Raw genomic sequence first — 19,866 nt, forward strand, 5'->3', positions numbered from 1 at the left:
TGCTGAGAAATGAATAGGCCCTAAGTATGTCCTTAACAAGAGGACATGTCCCTCTCAGCGGAGGGATAATCACCACTTGTGACACCTACTTTTAATCAGTGATGCCCCACTGAGTACAGAAGCAGCAGCAGGGGGGCCTCCAAGACCAGGCAGCCCCTCACTCTGGTGTTTAAGTGTGACAAGCAGTTCATCAGAGGCCTGAATAGCTCTACTTTCCTCCCCTGATTAGCGAGTCACAGAGACCTCAGGGGAAGGAATTTGAAGATTTCTAACAGCAAGCTGCCTGCTAGTCAATCTTGGAGAGCAACCAGCCTGCTTATAATTACGTTCCCCACAGCCTCTGAGGGGATTGACTTAATGGAACCATCGGCCGCTCTTGCTGTTTCTGTTACTCACCCCCCTCTTATCTCCGGCCTTTTGTCTTTTCAAATACTCAGAACTGGCCTCTGAACTAGGTCCAGATCTAGCCAGTCTGTTGCACAGCATTGCTTTCTGGGGCTGTGCATGCATTCTTCACGTACAGATTGTAGCACATCCTGGGCCTGTTTCAATGCTTCAGAGATGATAAATACTGTGCTGGGGCCTAGAGTCTCAGACAAGGCAAGCTGGGTTGGTGCTGATGGGAAATTACAACAGAGGGAGCCCTAGACTCTTTTGCTTTAGGTCCAAGGGATAATCATGGACTTTGGAGTTAGAGGTCTGAGAGGATGGAAGTCAAGTTTCTGTGCCTTCAAACTAAAGGTAGAAGGCCAAGCTGAAATTCAAAGTGAAGACCCACTTTCTTGCGTGATTTCCACTGTGATTTTCCTGTATGATGCACATACACACTCATACAAGCCACACAATCTATGGCGCCAAGACTAAAGAGGTTAATTTCTCGATACTTAGTGGAGTGTCAAATGAGGAAACCTGGTTGGCAGGGATAGTGTAGTAGTATTAGGGAGAATAAATTTAGTATAACTGATCTAGTCTGAAGTCTAGGAATACGGCACTGTTTGGGAGTATCTGTGCCTCTCAGCCCCTACATCAAAATTCATTCTCCATTGTTGATTATACCTGTCACCTTTCTTTGTAATAACCCTGCCGCCCACTGATGAAGAACAATTTAATGTGTGGAAAAGGTTGTACAAGGAAGGGATATGTGACGTCTTCAGTAGTTCAATGATTATTTATTTGGTTTCCTCTTTAATTATTTTCCCCTAATTATTCTTTTTCTTGGCGAGACCAAGATTAAAAGAATAAAGTCTAGCAATCTGGGGACCCAGAAGAGCTGGACTTTTCAATTAGAAAAGAATTTAAAAAACCTCTGAGTTCTTGGGAAGAAAGTTTATATGTTCATTACAATAAAATCTTTTGTCACAACCAAATATAGAATGATGTTCAAATTCATTCTATCAACAGTCTAGTCTCTAAGCTTCTCTTCATTCATATTTTAGGAGCTCACTAACTACAGGTCTTACCTAGTTAGGATTCTGATTAGTGGTTATTTGTTTAAGAAGTCTCCATCTCTCTCTCTCTCTCTCTCTCTCTCTCTCTCTCGTGTGCAACTTGGTGGGATCACTTTCAGTGGCTAAGTAACTTATTTTCCAGGTTAGACTAACATGATTATCAGGCTATATATTCTGAATATTTGATATCCTAACTACATTTTTGGAATCTCAGTGGCTTTAATGTGGTTCTGTCTGGCCCACTATAGGATGCAGTCATGGAAGAAAATGTGCAGAAGATGAAACAACAATTTACATCTGCCCACAATGTCTCTAAAGACGATCGCATACAGATGAAAGAGGTACGTTTTATGACTGTAACTTTCTTGACTGTACCTTCTTGGGCTATAATTTTTTCTGAAGGATAATGAAAGTTTTACATTTGATTGGAAAATTAGAACCCTCTGCAAGGCAGCTGGGTTACATAACATTTCTGAAGTACTCACTTTTCCTTTTTCATCAGCTTAATAACAAAGAGAATATGATGCTTCCATCATTTTATTTAGGTCAATCAATATTTATATTTATTTTATAATTGGGGAATTGATATGCTGGAGGCTTTTCAGTTACTTGATCTAATATTTGTCTCCTTCCACAGTGTCCTGTTCAAATTCAACCTTGACATAAGGCAAAATGTACTGACAATAAATGAGTTTAAAGTTCAGTATCAGCTCCCAGTGGAGATTGGAAAGATCTGTCCGTGAACATTAAAAACAAAACAGAAAGCAGCCGCCTCTACTTCAGCTCAACCCACACTTATTAAGTACCTACTAAAGCAAGGAACTGTGTTAGGCATATGCAGTGCCCGGCACAGTCTATCTTTAACCTGATAATTTTTCCTTCCAGTTACAAAAAAGGTTTACAGTTTAGAAAGGATTTCCACACATATTACGTTACTTTATCCCCACAGTAGCTATAGAAAGTGGGCATGGAACATTATCTCTATTTTACTGATGAGGAAGCTAAGTTACTTTCCTAGCATCGTATGGCCAGTAGGTGACACTGGATTAAGTTGTAACCCACTTATAGGTATGAATCTATACAGGTTTATTCTATAGAGTTATAAATCCATACATAAAAATGAGCTGCTATGAAAGTAAGCTATTTATTTCATAGACAAAACTGCCTGCTAGACATATTCCGAGACCTCTGAAGAGCTAGTCTCTTAATGCTGTCATACTTAGTCAATATTGTTGGTGAAAATAGTAATTTTTCTTCAAAAAGTTATGATAACAAGGCAAGATTATGTCTTCTTATAAAAAATAGACATGTTCACACCAGGAGGCTGCCTTTTCAGAAAACTACTAAGCTAAACTCCAGATTTATGAGTGTAGCTGTTTCCAAAGTTTTCACTAAAAGGCAAAAATTATTTATATAACCAATAATTGCATTATAATTGATGTAAACGTATCAGTGTATTGATTAATGGAAAAGCAATTGTAAGCATCAAGGTAGAAATACCAAAGTATTCATAATTACATGTTCACAGTTACATTCTCTAGCCCACAGAACGGAGCACTGTGCATAGTGGCGCTCAATAAATATTTGCTAACTTAATAATAAATGAATGAAACATGGTAAATAATGAAAAACTATGCCATTATCTTACCAATTACTGGTAGACCTTCCTGAAGCAATTGGGAACTTGGCAAAAACTTTGGCATCCGTGCCAACCATTCTGTCATGGAGTCCTGCCAATGAGCATAACTGAGGTTGTAGAGAAGCTGATGGTATAGGACTGCTTTGGTCCCCTTAAAACCTCATGAGTCTGTGAGTGTAAAGTGTAGCAAGGTCTCTTCTACTGTCTCCTGCTGTACCACTGGCCATTTCTCTTACTCCAATTACAGGTACTTGTGACATAAAATCAGCTCACCTGCACACATTTGAGCTATTTTAGCACAAAACAAAATGGGAAAGGAGTCACGTCTAAGAGCCAAAGTGAAGCTTGGGGATGATCTGTGTACTTGATTTGTCCAGGGCTCCTCTGTGCCACTCTGGTCAAACTGAAGACAGAGTGCCTTCTAAAGACTTAGGGCTGGTGAATTACATTTTAATTTGGTTTCTTAGCCTGTGCCACCCCATGCGAAAACACACTTAGTCCTGAGGAGCAGTTCACAGCTCACCTTGTGTGGTGGGTAGGAAAAACACAAAGTCAACCGGGGAAATGTGAAACCTTGGCCAAGTGATTTCATGTCTCTGAGCCTCAAGTTCATCATCTTCATCCACAGAGCAGTTACCACTGACTAAATTTTTAATGGGTACCAGGGACTTTGCTAAACAGTTTATAAATAGTGCCTCGCCTGACTTTTAGTCTTCACATAAGCACCAGGATATAAATATTATTATCTCCATTTTACATATGAGGAAATTGAGGCACAGAGGTATCAATTAAATTGTCCAAGATCAAATAATAGGTGAATACAGAGAAGGAAGGATCCACACTGAAGCCAACCACATACTGCTTTGTGCCGCCTCCCATTAGTATTAAAATGCCAATACTTATATTTACCTGAAGGATTGGTGTGAGAATTTAACGAGATGATAAACGAAAAGTACATTGCCAGTGCCTGCCATGTAGTAGGTATTCAATATATGACAGCTGTTATTAACACGATGTGCCCTTGAGCTGACCTACATCCAACTAGAGAATGTGAATGGGAGTGTGGGCTAATCATTCCTGCAACCTAGCAGAAGCATTTGCTCCAGACTTCCTCTGTAGCACTGAACAAGATGCTGGGAGAACTATGGTTATAGAAGAAATGGCCATTGTTTATGGGGGACAATTCAGAAAGGAGACAGTGTCCACTGAAATACCATAGGTTTGGCAAAGAACCCAGCCAAACGTGCCTATGAGCTGAAACAAGTATTACCAACACATAGGGGAAGACATGTTACCTTTGTTCATGGGAGCAAGGGAAGTCAGTCAGTAGAACGGGTGCTCATATAGACGGCTGGATGGTTAAATTTACCACAAGTGAAGCAACTTTGAAAGTATCATATAGATGCTAATAATATAAAAGAATATAAACCACAGCCAACTCAAGAATCAAGCCAGACAGCAATCATTCCTGATTTTGTGTACGGCACCGAAGTGATCTGTATACACAGCATCTCACCAGCACAGCATAGGGGTTAAAAGTGTGGGCTTAGTTGAGGTCCTGACTCCACCACTTACTAACTACATAATGATGGCAAGCTCCTTATCTCTGTGTAGCCCAGTTTCCTTAACAATAAATAATAATGATGATGTGCTATGCACCCTATAGGTTGTTCGGATTAAATGAGTTAGCATATATAAGTATTTAGAACAATTCATGGCACGTATAAAAATTACTGGGTATTTTTATTTTCTACTATAATTATAGAGTTGTTAATATAAAATTGGAGCCTCTCAGAACAAGGTCTGGAACATTTTAAGCACTAACACATTTATTATTAAATAATAATAAAGATGATTACTATTATTTTGGAGTGTAAGCTCATGGAAGACAGATACTCATAGTGTTTCATACCTAGAAGGGTGCAATAGTTCTTGAAAGAGTCAATGAATCCAAAATGACAATCAAGGGCGTGGAACTATGTGTTGGGCTCTCCATCCTGAGAGATCCAAGCCCTTCTGCCCTCTGATGTGTTCCTTGATGCCTTTTACCCACGGAGCACTGGCCAGTGTCACCAGCTGCTATTTCTCCCTTTTCCTTTAGCTTGCCTGCATGTTCTTGTCCGAGGATGAAAACTTTCTTCTGCTCTTTCGCCGGGAAACCCCCTTGGACAGCAGTGTGGAGTTTATGCAGGTAAGCGTTTGGTTGTGTCTCTATGGAGGGTGAGGCCAGGATTCCAGCCACCTGCTGTGGCTGCCACCACTCCTGCCCAGTCCCCAAGGGAGAGCTGCCCACCGAGGACAAGACCACGCAAAGAAGCCCTTGTGTCGAGCCTGGACGTTGGCCCCAAGCCCCAATGTGCTCTCTCAGCGTGCTGACCCGGGCTGCCCCTGAGCTGACAAACTCCTTAGCCTGGGCTAGAGGAGGGCTTAGACGAGGGGCCCGGCAGGTACCTGAGGCATGTAATGGGAGGGTAGGGAGGGGGCCGTGGAGCCTGAAGAGCACATGCCCATCAAGAGCCCAGAGTCCTGTGAGCTCCAGCCAACTGCTGCCTTCTGAGAATGCAGCCTAGGCATCTAGACTCTATGGGAAACTACTTTTTTTTTGCGGTACGTGGACCTCTCACTGTTGTGGCCTCTCCTGTGGCGGAGCACAGGCTCCGGACGCGCAGGCCCAGCGGCCATGGCTCACGGGCCCAGCCGCTCCGCGGCATGTGGGATCTTCCCAGACAGGGGCACGAACCCGTGTCCCCTGCATCGGCAGGCGGACTCTCAACCACTGAGCCACCAGGGAAGCCCGAAACTACTTATATTTAAATGTTGGCAACTAATTCTAGTTTTGAAGGCACAGTATGGTCAAAATATAACTTACTAGAGGGCTGATCCAGCCAGCAGGCATCTCTTTGCAATCACTGTGCCAGAATAAAACCAAAAGGCAGAATCAATGGCTCCCCTTATCTCCTCTTTCAGACTCTAGGTGTTACTGTCCGTGGGTGAAAAAAGACCAGGGAAGGCAGAGCAGGGTGTCTTCAAGGCCAGAGCGGCAGATTCAAGACAGCTCCTGCACCCAGGGCCCCATTCCTGAAAGACTTACCAGGTCCCCACTTAGGAGATAATAACTTGGCACCCTTGTGCACTACTTTATTTATCTTCTGGCCAAGTGGGAGCTATGAGAAATGGAGCAAGCACTTGCATAGACAATTCACAGAAGAAATATGAAGAGACAATTGATATATAACAGTAACCAAAGAAATGCAAATTAGAAACAACTAACTTTTCCAAAGTGGTAAAGATTTTAAGAGGTTCAACAAAAAGATACAGCACTGGTAAGCAAGCACTGAGACTGTTGCTCATGCTATCCTGGTAGGCACGCGCACTGGGATAATTTTATGGAAAGCGATTTTGCAAAAATGTAATCAGGATTCTTTAAAATTTCATAATCCAGAGTTAATTTAAAAAAATATTTACCCTTTGACTCAATAATTCTACTTCTCCAAGCATCTATGTTAAGGATATAATCAGAGATGCAGACAAGTTTTCTACACAATGATGTACATTAAATATTTCTGTTACTTAGTATAGTTAAAACTGAAAATAACATAAATGCTTAACAATGAAAGAAAACTTAGGTAAATTATGATACATTCATACAATTCATTCATTCCACAAATACTTAATGTGCCCCTGCAGTATGCCAGAAACTGTTCTAGACCCTGGAGATTCATGAGAGAAAAACCCCATTGTGGAACTTTATGCATCACTGAAAATCAAGTTTTCAAAGACTATCTAACGACAAGAAGGAAGCGCATTATGGTGTTAAGAAACAAAATTGTATATGCGTTATGATCTTAACTTTGCTTAAAAAGTTATTTACCCTAACACCCACGTAAACAAGACAACGGGTAAATACACATTAGATAAATATTGGGTTTTTTTAGGGGTAAGATTTTGGATAATCTTTATGTTCTCTGTACTTCTGTATTTTCCAATTGTGTCGAATCATTATTCTGTTATTTACAGATTATTTTAAATGACATTTTCAAAATAATTTTAGTTGTGTTTAAGAAGGCTCACAGAAAATTTTAACTGAAAATAATAGACTACCCAAGTGTGTAGGCCATATGACTTCCCCTTCATTTTGTCACATATATAATAGAAACACAATGAAAAGGAAACACACAGAAATGACAAGTGACTATCTTGGGGTAGGAATTTCAGAAGATTGTAGTGTTTTTTATTTCAGTAATTTCGTACAATAAATACGATTTGCTTTTATAATCAGCAGAAAGTATTAAAATACTGTTATGCCTGTGTAGGCTTGAATAATCTTGAGAAATGGGAAAAAGAAAAGTTCCATAATGCCATTTCCATCTTTAAAAAAAAAAAAAAAACTTTCTCCATTTTTCCCCCCTCCCTTCTAGTTTGTCAATTTCTTCTGTAAAGAAGTGCTTTCTCTTTCTCTACCCAATTAAAACAAATATTTTGGATTCTTGAATTTTTTTTTAAATTAAATTTGTTATAACCTGTGTACTCTCCTATATATTTTAAGAAATCCTACCTTAATGTCTTTATATTCCCCCTGAACTACAGAACCTTAAGACACTTTAACTATCAGCTCACTTGCCATTATCGTCCAGAATATTAGTTCTATCTTGTTTTCTTTAATCCCACAAATTTTATGCTAACAAGATATGTTTCCACTTGCCCACATGTTTCCCATTGTGTTTGTACATCATTCCTTCTTCATCTTAGATTTTCCTCCTTTGTATTCTTCCTTCCTGGAGTATATCCTTTACCAAGAGTCTGTTGGTAATAAATTCTGTTTTTGTTTGCCTGGAAACCTTTTTGCTTTCATTCTTTAAAGACAGGCATATATAGTAGTCACATAAAGATCTTTGGCCCACCAATAGCTCAGTTGCAGTAAAACTGTAAGATAATTTAGATGGAAAATGTTTGGAGAACAGCATAAAAAAGCAGGTTAAAATGTTTTTGTTATTTGAAATTCTCATTCTTAGTTCTGGTATAGTCACACCATTAAAGTTAGGATATAAATCACATTTAACCAGTTGATTTTCTAAGCCTGGTTAGATTCAGGCAGAAACGTTGGTGACAGGGACTGAAAGGGGCAATGTTTCTGAACACTGCTCACTAAGTATCAGCATCTCCTACTATCCCTGCAGGATATTCAGGCAGGACCCTAGTTGTGATCTAGAATTAAGGTCCCTGCAGTTGATGACTCAGGAAACCCATTCCACATCAATGAAATATCTGTCAATTAAAAAAATACTTAATGCTACTTTTTCATTCTGTATAGTTGTTGGGAAACTTGTTAACTTGTGAGGCTTGGATATGGAAAAATCAGAGGTGGTCAAAATCACACCATTTACTAAAGAAAGCAGTTCAATGTTTCCTTAAAAATATCCAGCTGTTCTGTCTTCCAGTTTAAGTAACTGTATCTTCAGCTGGCTGAATGCTGTTTTTTTGTGGGGGTTTTTGGCCACACTGCACAGCATGTGGGATCTTAGTTCCCCGACCAGATATCAAACCCGGTATCTGCATTGGAAGTGCAGAGTCTTAACCACTGGACTGCCAGGGAAATCCCATGAATGCTGTTCTTAAACCAGTGAAAGGGTTGGCTTGCTACTGGGAATTATCAGAGATGTTTTATTCCCTTTACCTGGAGCCAAGACCACAAAGGCAAGACTCCTTAGGGGCCCTTTCTGCCATGCAATTTATTTTGGGGAAGTTCACCTTTGCATTAAGGTTATTGCTGTTCGGGGTTTTAGTCTTAGGTAGGTGCCTCAGTTTGACTTCCCACCTTGGGGGGCCCCAGGATTTGTCTCCTGTCTACCTTGTGTGCAGTTTCCTGATAAAGCTACAGGCTAAGTTACCAGAGATCAGTAGATGTACCTAGGATAGACTTTGGTTTCTGTTTTGTGCTTTCCTATCATGTCGGACCTCTTAGAAGTGCCCTCACTTTCTTGCCAGCTGAGCTATGTATGTAAAGAGCTGTTTTTTAGAGTACTCTGCATTTTTAGGAATTTAGTACAAAGGAGATTTCTTAGTGTGCCATATTGCCTCCCACTGAAGGCCATCCCTTGATATCTTTCCATTTGGAACTTTCCACAGCTCCCTTTCAGTGAGTGCACTGTGGTCCTCCTAAGTGGCTCTAAGTGAATGCAGTGAGTCATTTCTAGTGAGTTCTGCCCAAACAATAGCTGTCACCAAAGAAAGCCTAAAGTTCTCCATGCAAAGTCTTAGTTGCACCCAGTTAAGTACTATTATCAGATGCTGAACCATAGTAGACAGCAGCATAAGTTGACCCCAAATTATTTGAGGGTAAATGGATTAATGGCTTTTGTGTATTTCAGATTTGGCGCAAATATGATGCTGACAGCAGTGGCTTTATATCAGCTGCTGAGCTTTGTGTAAGTGCTGCCAGGAGCTGTGTCTGGGTGAAGGGCGGGTTTGCTCATCGCTGGGAGTTTGATATATGTGTATCATGAGATTGATTTCTGTGTTTCCAAGAAACATGGGTATGAATTTGTTACTTAAAAAAACGGATTCATGTTTAGAAGGTTTAGAAACTGTATGTTGGATTTATTGCTTGCTAAGTGCATTTCAGTTCCTTCCTAAAACAAACGAATCACAATTCTTAAAATACAGCCTCTTGAGATTTTTAGGTTTATGTGCTCACTAGATAAAATGCAGTTTTTTTCTTGATGTCACAGAACTTCCTCCGAGACCTCTTCCGCCACCACAAAAAGGCCATTTCTGAGGCTAAGCTGGAAGAATATACTGGCACCATGGTGAGTAACTGAGCAATGTGATCTCCATGAGGACAGCTTCTCCGCTGCCTCCTCAGGGCCCAGAAACATTGTCTGGTACAGTGGATGATTCTACCCATTTAGCAAGTTGATTTAGAACAACTGGGAATCAGATAGATGGGAGATGTGTGTCCCACCTCTGCCATCTTTAGCCACGGCCTTGAGAGACAGTCCAGGCTCTCAACTTTATTTACTTCATCTGAAAAATGGAGATTAATAGTATCTAGTTACTGCGAGGGCAAGTGAGTGGATGCATATGAAGCACTTTGCAGAGCATCAGGGAAATAATAAATGTTCGGTACATGTTAGCTCTTCCTGTAGTGGTTGTTGTGGCCCTTGTTGTCATTATTTCACTTGCCCCTCATGCCATCATATGACCCCAGGACTATTTCAGCGTCAAAGCTCCCGGGAAAATGGTGAAGTAGGAGAAGCTGCCTTTGGTGAACTCATCCTCATGCTCTGTTTCAGTTCCTAACTTGATGCTTTTCTCCCAGTGCTAATCAACACTCTGTACTGAACTGCATCTGGCTTCTCTACCATTTATCTCCCCCAGAGCCCCTTCCCATCCCCAGATGTGTGCTTCATTCCAATCAAACTCTGTAGGTTTCTTAATTAACAAGCAAGGAAATTGCTGGTAAAAGTCAATTTACTTTTTTTTTTTTTACTTTTTTTTACAAATTACTTGTAAAAGTAATTTACAATTACTTGTGCAATTGCTACACTTATTATAGAAAGAGTTCTTGAGTAGACGCATCTTAGTGAACCTCCTGGTGAACAGCCACGGAAGTGTATCACTGAGAAGAGTTTTATGGATCCCTGTTAAAATGTGTACTACTAGGTTCATCTACTTAGGCCTTTAATTGATGTTTCCGAATACTGTATTAATTCTAACAACTCCTTTATAGCACTGGCATTGTTCCTGCTACTTTGTATATCTGATGATTGAGGCTTGGAAAGGGTAAGTGACTAAGTCACCACCAAGTTGAATCCCTAGACTCGTTTTATAAAAATCAGATTAACTGGGAAAGGTTAAGGTGCCTAGCTTAAGGCACCAGTTAAACTGGAAGTTGGGCTCTCCTGGCTTTCAACCCTGCATCTTCCTGGCTCTCACTCTGTACTCTGACTACTCCGAATGCTGCTTCCAGCCAAGGGCATCAGCCCTGGGAAGGAAGAATGTGCTCTTGGCCATGGTACCTTGTAAATGGCCTGGACAGGAGCAAAGCTGATGCCAAGGACAGAGTCACACCCCAGGCCAGGGTCTCAATCAAGGAAATTATCTGGCTTTCTACTATGCTGACTTGTTGTAGTAGCATGCAAAACGCTGTTTGAAATCCTGAGTAAACAGGTACTTAGCACTAAAGAGTGAAAGTTCCAGTGAAACCCTCTAATAGAATGAATAATCTGAAAAAGGAAATTAGACTGAAAACTGCCTGGGGGAGAGAATAACAAGGAGATTATTCTTCCAGTTGGGCATTTTTTTCAACATCGATTTAACAATGTTAGCGCTGGCTGTTGTTATCGTGATTTTATTAATGTATAAAACAGGCCCTACACAATGAAACGCTTGCATTTAGAACCTCCAGCATGTTTCCAGTATTTCTTTGAATACCTTTGACTCTGAGGGGCTTCCCTCCACCTCCAACTAGAATACTAAGCCACTGCTTTCTGACTTTTTAACATAGCTTGGCTATTTTTTCCTTACTTTTCTCCACCTGGGTCTTGCTCGTCCTTCAAGATTTAGTTAGACGTCATCTTGCCCTAGAAGATCTTCCATAACCTTCTTCTATAGTGGATCCAAGTGCCTCTCCCCTGTGCCCCTATAGTATCTTGTGTATTTCACTGTCTTAACATCATAGTCATCCATTTAATTCATTCCACAAATGTTCCTTAAATATCTGCTATGCCTCAGGCACTATTCTAGTCATCAAGGATTCAGCAGTGAGTGAAATAGACAAAGGAGAGACTGACACTAACAATAAACACAATAAATAATAAATTACATTTCATGATAGAGGGTGTGATGGAAAAAATTGAAAAGTAGACCAGGCAGTGCGAGCAGGGCAGCTAGGATGGGAGCTTGGGGAGGTGTAATTTTCAATAGGGTGGTCAGGGGAGGCCCTTCAAGAAGGTGCAACGAGAAAGGACCAAAGGTGCAGCAAGCAGAGTCCCTGGGTCAGGAGTGTGCTGGGGATTTCCAGGAACGGGAAGAGACCAGTGTGGCTGGATCAGAGTAAGCAAGGATGAGATGTAGGCCAGACCAGGTTGGGCTTTTGGGGCCATTGTGAGAACTTGGGGTTTTAGTTGGAGGGAGATGGAGAGCCACTGGAGGATTTGAAGCAGAGGATGATGCCATGATTTGGCTGCTGTGTTGAGAAGAGCCCGAAATGGGCAAGGAGGGAATCAGGAAGACCTGTTAAAAGGCCATTGCTCCATCCAGGTGAGAGAGGATGGCAGTTTGGACCAGGGTCGGGTAGCAGAGGAGGTGAGAACTAGATCTGTCTGAAGACGGAAGCAGTAGGATTTCCTGATGAAGCAGCTGGGAGTCAAGGATGACACTGCCACTCTTTATGGATCTTGTACTCCACTAGGCTGTGATTCCTCAAGGGCAAGGTGGCATCTTATCTTTGTGTTCTCAGCCCTCCCACGGAGTCTGGCACACAGTGGGCTACTTAATGCGAATTGTCCGAACTGAATTTTCAGTTATAACCTCATAAACAGCTATGAATAAACCGTAACAATATGAGTAAAATTTGCCCTTGGGACCCTCCTGCCTCCCTTGTCTGTCTTCCTTGGGACCCTCCAGCCTCCATTGTCTGTCTTCCTTGGGACCCTCCTCCCTCCCTTGTCTGTCTTCCTTGGGACCCTCCAGCCTCCGTTGTCTTCCTTGGGACCCTCCAGCCTCCCTTGTCTGTCTTCCTTGGGACCCTCCAGCTCCATCATGACCCTTGATCCCTCTTGAGGGGCCTCGCATACTGCATATTGCACATCGCAGCATTTTGCACAGACCCAGCTTTCCTCAAGCGGTGCTTCACGTTCCGAAATTCTCATTTTTCTCTTCCCTTGTTTAAAACCAGACCCTCCAGGGCAGAACCAGAAAGGGAGCCTGGAAGTGCTGAGCTCCCTCCTTATGTCTCTCACTGGGGTCCTTCATCACAAAGAGTCACCCAGAAGGATCCCAACCAGGCACTGGGTAGGAGCCGTGCTGAGCCCAGGGGACAAAGACAGACAGGGAGATGGGAGCCCCGAGCTGATGACGGGACGTAGGAGGGACAGGAGTGAGGGCTAGAGCTGGAGGCATGGAGACAGAGCAGAGCAAATCGAGAAGGGACAGTCAGAGTAGGGCGAGCCTAGTATATGCCCCTGGGGATCTGCAAGTCACGTTACTGTGCTCCTTTTCTTAAGCTGGGTCTGAGATGGTTTTTCTGGGCTGAGAGGTAGGGTCTCAAAGTGACCGAAAATATCCCCTCCCTCACCAAAACCCCACTCTCTTAATGATGCTCTGTCAGGTTAGAATGTGCTTTGGTAAGCTAGTCCATACAAAGATATGAGTTCATTCCTTCAACAAATATTTAGGGAGAACCTACCAAGGAAGATACGGTCTCTGACCTTATGGAGTCTTCCAACTGGGAGGAAATTTGGTAAGAACGGGAAAGGGAGCAAACATTTCCTCTGGTCCCTCCCTTTCATCCCCACTGTGTGTATCACTGCCCTACAGTACCGACCCATAAGTAGGAATTGAGTTCAATTTTCCTTTCAGCCCTTAAATACAGCAATTTCACCTTGAGATCCAATTAAAAGATTCTTGAAAAGTTTTCTGGATTTTTTAAAAAAATAAGATGGACTGCAATGAAACAGCAATTGTAGAGCTTCAGCAAAGGCAGGACAAGAAAAGGTAGGTGGACAAAGGGGAAAGGCCAGGAGAGGGATAAATTAGGAGTTTGGGATTAACAGATACACACTACTATATATAAAATAGATAAACAACAAGGACCTACTGTATAGCACAGGGAACTATATTTAATATCTTGTAATAACCTATAATGGGAAAGAATCTGAAAAAAATATATAAACACACACACATATATGTATAACTGAAACACTTTGTTGTACACCTGAAACATTGTAAATCAACTATACTTAAATTTAAAAAAGAGGTAGGTGAAAAGAATTAAAGTTAAGTTTTTTTAAAGATGTCTTCTTAACAGAGTACACACACTACTTTATTTTCATTGAAACATAACCAGTGTTTGTTCTAGTATTAAATATTTTAATCCTAATAATTGAGAGCTCCTTCTGTGCTGGGCCCTGTGTGAAGCACTTTTCAAACATCTTATGATTCTTACATGAACCTTATGAAATAAGTTTTTTTTTTTTTTTTTTTTTGTGGTACGCGGGCCTCTCACTGCTGCGGCCTCTCCCGCTGCGGAGCACAGGCTCCGGACGCGCAGGCTCAGTGACCATGGCTCATGGGCCCAGCCGCTCTGCGGCATGTGGGATCCACACAGACCGGGGCACGAACCCGCGTCCCCTGCATCGGCAGGCGGACTCTCAACCACTGCGCCACCAGGGAAGCCCTGAAATAAGTATTTTTAAACCCCTATTTTGTAAATGAAAAAACTGAGGATTACAGGTCAGAGATGATAAAGACGGAGTGGAAATTCAGACCCAAATCCATCTTCAAACTGTATTCAAACGATAACATTCACATCTGAACGTCTAAATGTCAAATTATTAAAATAAAAACTTTCAAAAGAGGGAGGGCTGAGCTCTATGAGATCAAGAAGAGATACAAATCCCTATGAATAAAGAGCAAGGTGAGGACAAAGCCATGTTAGGAGATCAGGATTCTCTCAGTATTTTTAAAGATAATACACAGAATTTATTACCCAGAAAAATGGATTTTTCTCCTCATGAAGTCCCTAAATACGCCTAAGAATTGACAACTTCTAAAACACCAAAAAGGAAACAAATTAATGAAAGAAACAAGAAAGGGTTCCACAAAATTGTTCCGGAGAAAAGAGGAACACTGGTTAAACTGGGGAAGGGAGAAAGAAAAGAAGAGTGAATTGTGGCTGCACAAAGCCCCAGGGGTCACCTCAGTCAAACATCCCATTATAAGGGGCAGGAGAAGGCAGGGAGAAGTGTAGACTGCTTAGAAAGTCAGTACTGGGCTGGAAAGAAACTCTGCACATCATGCATCAGCCCCACAGCCCTAGTTGCCCAGAGTGCTTTTCTTCACAGCTCTACGGTTTACATTTAAGAAACCTCAGGCTGGCAGCTCTTACAATGGAATGCCCTGAGCTGAAGAAAACCTATGAAATGAAAAAGGAAATGGCAACGTACACCTTTGATGGCTTTGAGCTTGGATCCAGAAGCTTAGAGTCCTGTGAAGCAGCTGAGGGGAATCCCAGTGGTCTTAGCCAACTTTTGAGTATCCAGAGGTTGAGAAGTGACAGTTGACCAAGACTGTCCTGTTTCTCCTGTTATATGTGTCTGTTTCATTGCTAAAACCCTGGGGGGGTCTTCTGCTCATGTGTGCTGCAGTTAAGTATTCATTTTTGCTCCAAATTGTCCCATGAAGGCCCATGATCAATTAAACTCCAGGTAGCCCCTCACTGGTTCTTTATGTGCTGGGGTGATAGGTACGTGTTGAGGAATCTAGTGAAAGAGTTTCCACCCAAGGATCTGAGTTTGCCCTGAAGACTAGATGAGTTTAATGAGATTTTGGCCCATCTATTTCATTTTTCTTTCTTAAATTGTAAAGGTGACTTATACTTTTCCAATGAACAGATATGGGAACTGGACTACAGTTTTTTTTTTTTTTTTTTTAAAGACTCTTTACATGTCCTTAGAGACTTCTGGGTATACTGACTTTTAGAAACTCAACATTCTGAAAAAAACCTTCTAGGATCTGAGCTCTAAGTGATACACCAAGTGTGAAATCACTTTACTGCTGCTTTAATGGCTTTTTAATGAGCAATGGACACAGTCACAGCAACACTGCATTAAAGATTTGGTTCTGAGGTTTAGCATCAAATGCTTTACTTAAGAGATGTAACCTACTAATGAATTCAAATTGACCCAAATAAGGATTGGCACAGTTGAAAGCTGTCTGAAACATAACAATCAACCAGTCAAGGCAGAACATCCAATCAGAAGAGAAAAGCTGAGGTCTGCTGACGTTGTCTCATGTAAAGTCATAATTAATGTTCTGTACAAGGAGGGAAACTATTAACAAAATCCAATTATGACATCTAATTAAGAGATGCTGCCAACACCTGGCAGGGGGAAAGATTAGCTGTCTGAATAGAATATTATTTGGTAATACTGAGCTTTGTAAAATGTAAGCTAATACATGTGGGAGATATTAAGCTCATGTACCTAATTAGAGCATGGAACTTGAACTACTGTAAAACAATAAAATAAAATCTGAGAATGTGGCAGGCAAAGAGAATACCCCCAGCCTCTACCCTGGTCCCAGCTCTCATCCTTCATGCCTGGATTAAAGCACCTGACTTCCTAGCTGCTTCCTTCCCCCTAGGTCTCTGATCCAGGCCAATCTGAGACATGTCTGTACTTTTTTTTTTTTAATTTAATTTTTATTGGAGTCTAGTTGATTTACAATGCTGTGTTAGTTTCAGGTGTACAGCAAAGTGAATCCGTTGTACATATACATATATCCACTCTTTTTTAAGATTCTTTTCCCATATAGGCCATTACAGAGTATTGAGTAGAGTTCCCTGTGCTATATAGTAGGTTCTTATTAGTTATCTATTTTTTATATAGTAGTGTGTATATGTCAGTCCCAATCTCCCAATTTATCCCCCCCCCTCCACCACTAGGCTGTCTTGAAATCTCTTCTATTCCATGTCCACCCTCACTCTACCATTGATCTCAACCAGTCTGATGGTTTTAAATACTAACTAAAGGTGACTGCCTCCAATTTATATCTCTGACTCAGAGCACTTCTCTGAGCTGCCTGCATATACTTGGATGTGTGTCTCCACTTGGATGCCCAATAAGCCTCTCAAACTTAACATGTCCAAAACTGACATTCTGACCTTCCCCCACAGTCCTGTTCCATTGGTGACCTTCCTCACCCCAGTGGATGTGAACTGTACCTTTCAAGTTGCCCCTCCTTCAAGATTTATCTGAAGTCCCATCTCCTCTCTCGGTGTTCTTCAATATTCTAACACATTGTTCTGTTTCTTTGACTCAGTGGTCATGGAGATAATGTTGAATCTTATTTCAGATATTCATTTTTGCCTCTCCAATTACATTGTAAGCTCCTAAAAGCCTGTACCACCTTAATGATTTTTGAGAATCTCTCACAGTGCCTCACGTGTTGTTAGACACATGGTAATTATTCAACATACAATTGTTGATTCAGTAATATGAGGGGGGGCTCTAAATCCTTTTTAAGATTGTGTATGGCAACAATTTCCAGACTTTTTAAGAATGAGGAACTCTTTTTAAGTAGAAAAAAAAAAGATAACCAATAAGAAGTGATTTCTAAGAATATTGCTTAATGAAAAAAAGCAAGTTGGAAAATAATACATAGCATGTGGTCCTATTTGTCCAAAAAAATAAAGATGGACATATTAAAATGTTTAAAAAGTTTCTGGAAGGATACACCGTCCTGGGAATGGTAGTTACCTTTACAACAGGGACAGGAAGGACTTATACTTTGTACTTTCACTCTGCTGAACTAGCTGCATAATTTTGACCTTGCACCGCATCGCAAATTATCAATTAGCAATTGTTTAAAAAATTCACGGACTGCCTCTCCCACCACATGACAACAGTCATACTTTGGACCTACTGTTTTTCTGCTAAGAAGTTACTATTTGGGCTGGCCAAAAAGTTCATTCAGGTTTTTCTGTAAGATGTCATGGAAAAAACCTGAATGAACTTTTTGGCCAACCCGATATTAACCCAGCAATGGTTTTAAATGAATTTGCATTTCACAATCACCATGGCATCTTTAAGTAATCGAAAAATTAAGGTAAACCTATTATTCAATCTAAGGAGAATTGTGGGTAGATCTATAGTCTCTGAAGGGTCTCTTGAGGGGAACCATAGATCTACAGAATTTTAAGGAGTTTTGTCAGTTAAGTCATTGTGTTCCATTTCCAGGAGACTTTATAGAGCCTTTCACGTACTTAGTACTCAAAAATGTGTGGATGTTCAATCTTGGAAAAGGCAGTGGCAGAAGTGAGAACAGTGGTTAAGGGCCCTACACAACCTTTCAACAATCAGCCCTTCAGAATGGAATCTTGTCCCCACCGCCAGCACCGTGAGTCACCACAGCCCTCCAGGAGGGACCTGTGCCACGAGCACGTGACCACTAAGGTCAGAGGGAAACTCACATAAATAGAATCTTTTTTTGCTTTCCCAGGGAAAGAAGGGCAATTAGAAAAGGTAAACACCACATCTCTGGCATAATCTATGGCACCAGATGTTTTATTTCATAACCAACCATGAAGCAAACTACATTAACCATAAGCTACCCAGACTCTATAAAGCTAAGAGCCTGGTTTATGGGAAGAGTTCTAGAGCTCTGGTGACAGATATGCTTAGATTGAAAGCTTGCTACTTTCTTAGACAAATCAACCTTTCTACGTTCCAGTTTCTTACATGTGTGGCATGCAGCTATTTCTTACCTTCTGAGAATGTGGTGATGATTAAATGAAATAACATACAAAGTTTTGGCTGCTCTACAAATGGTCACTATTAGAGTTTAAAAAATTAAGAAGCCATTATGCCCACCCCCCCACACCCCAAATTGCCAAACATTCAAAATTCATCAAAGGTCGTTAGTAACTTCCGTGAGTTAGTACCGACCTGTTTACAAACAACTTTCTCAGTTACTGAGATCATGAACTATTAGGAGCCTACTCTTCCCTCCCTCTTAGAAACCGGTCATTTTCTGAGGCTTTTTCTTTTTCATAATCAAGTTTTGGGAGGAAGAAAAGTCTGGTAAATTCATATACCTGGAGCATATGAACCAGTAGCAACCAGTTACTACTCTACTGATGGCTTCTGGTGGAAGAAACCCTCACGGCGGTTGCAGTGAACCTGCATATGAAACAGTGCTGTGGTGCGTGTAACTTGGGTGTTCTGAACACCACCATTCAGTAGTCATACAGCATCCTTTGAGGAGATGCTGACCATCAATTACTCAGGGGTGAAGTGCAAGGGCAGATGCCACTGAGGTCCCTGGATACCTAAGAACCCAGTCTTCCCAAGAACTGAGTCCTCCCATTAGCCACACTGGAACCTGCTCTGAAGGACTCTGTTTGCTGACTTTACCAGGAAAAGTGCTCAGCATCAATCTTACTCCCCTTCAAGTGCTTTGACAAAGTCATGAAATCATTAATTTTCAGAGCTGGATGCACTCTGGGCCCTAATTCGGTCAGTGGTTATTGGACTGCTGGGTTCCAAGAAACCCTTGGGTTCAGAGGCAACACTTCAGGATTGAGAGGGAACCTAAGGACAAAGCTCCAGCCCACTTCCACCCACTACTTGTAGAGCTCCATTTCTTTGCTTTATACATTCAAGCACCATGCAGAATTTCATTTGAAAATAGGGTTCTTCTGATAAGGAAAGTTAAAATCATGGGCACAGTTATAGCTGAAGAAGCTGCACCCAAAGAGATCGTATGACTTTACTAATGTGACAAGAGGTCTGATTTCTGGTCTGGTGCAATAGGCATGTCTCAAGCTTCCCTTGTTATGCGTATTCCTTGTAGTCAAAGATGTCCCAGTCGGGCTTCCCTGGTGGCACAGTGGTTGAGAGTCCGCCTGCCAATGCAGGGGACGTGGGTTCGTGCCCCGGTCCGGGAAGATCCCACATGCCGCAGAGCGGCTGGGCCCGTGAGCCATGGCCGCTGAGCCTGCGCGTCTGGAGCCTGTGCTCCGCAACGGGAGAGGCCACAACAGTGAGAGGCCCGTGT

General features: G+C 41.6%; 1 protein-coding gene across 1 annotated transcript in view; it reads left to right on the plus strand.

Annotated features, from left to right (window-relative positions):
* Positions 1–19,866, plus strand: part of SCGN (secretagogin, EF-hand calcium binding protein) — a 38,559-nt gene that overhangs the window by 3,991 nt on the left and 14,702 nt on the right. Inside the window, exons 3-6 of the mRNA XM_007471214.1 lie at positions 1,697–1,789; positions 5,189–5,278; positions 9,456–9,512; positions 9,816–9,893. Coding sequence (XP_007471276.1) covers positions 1,697–1,789; positions 5,189–5,278; positions 9,456–9,512; positions 9,816–9,893 — 318 coding nt within the window. The remainder of the gene's footprint in view (positions 1–1,696; positions 1,790–5,188; positions 5,279–9,455; positions 9,513–9,815; positions 9,894–19,866) is intronic.

This window comes from Lipotes vexillifer, unplaced genomic scaffold (genome assembly GCF_000442215.2).
Source record: "Lipotes vexillifer unplaced genomic scaffold, Lipotes_vexillifer_v1.1 scaffold56, whole genome shotgun sequence".
Classification (NCBI taxonomy): Eukaryota; Metazoa; Chordata; class Mammalia; order Artiodactyla; family Lipotidae; genus Lipotes; species Lipotes vexillifer.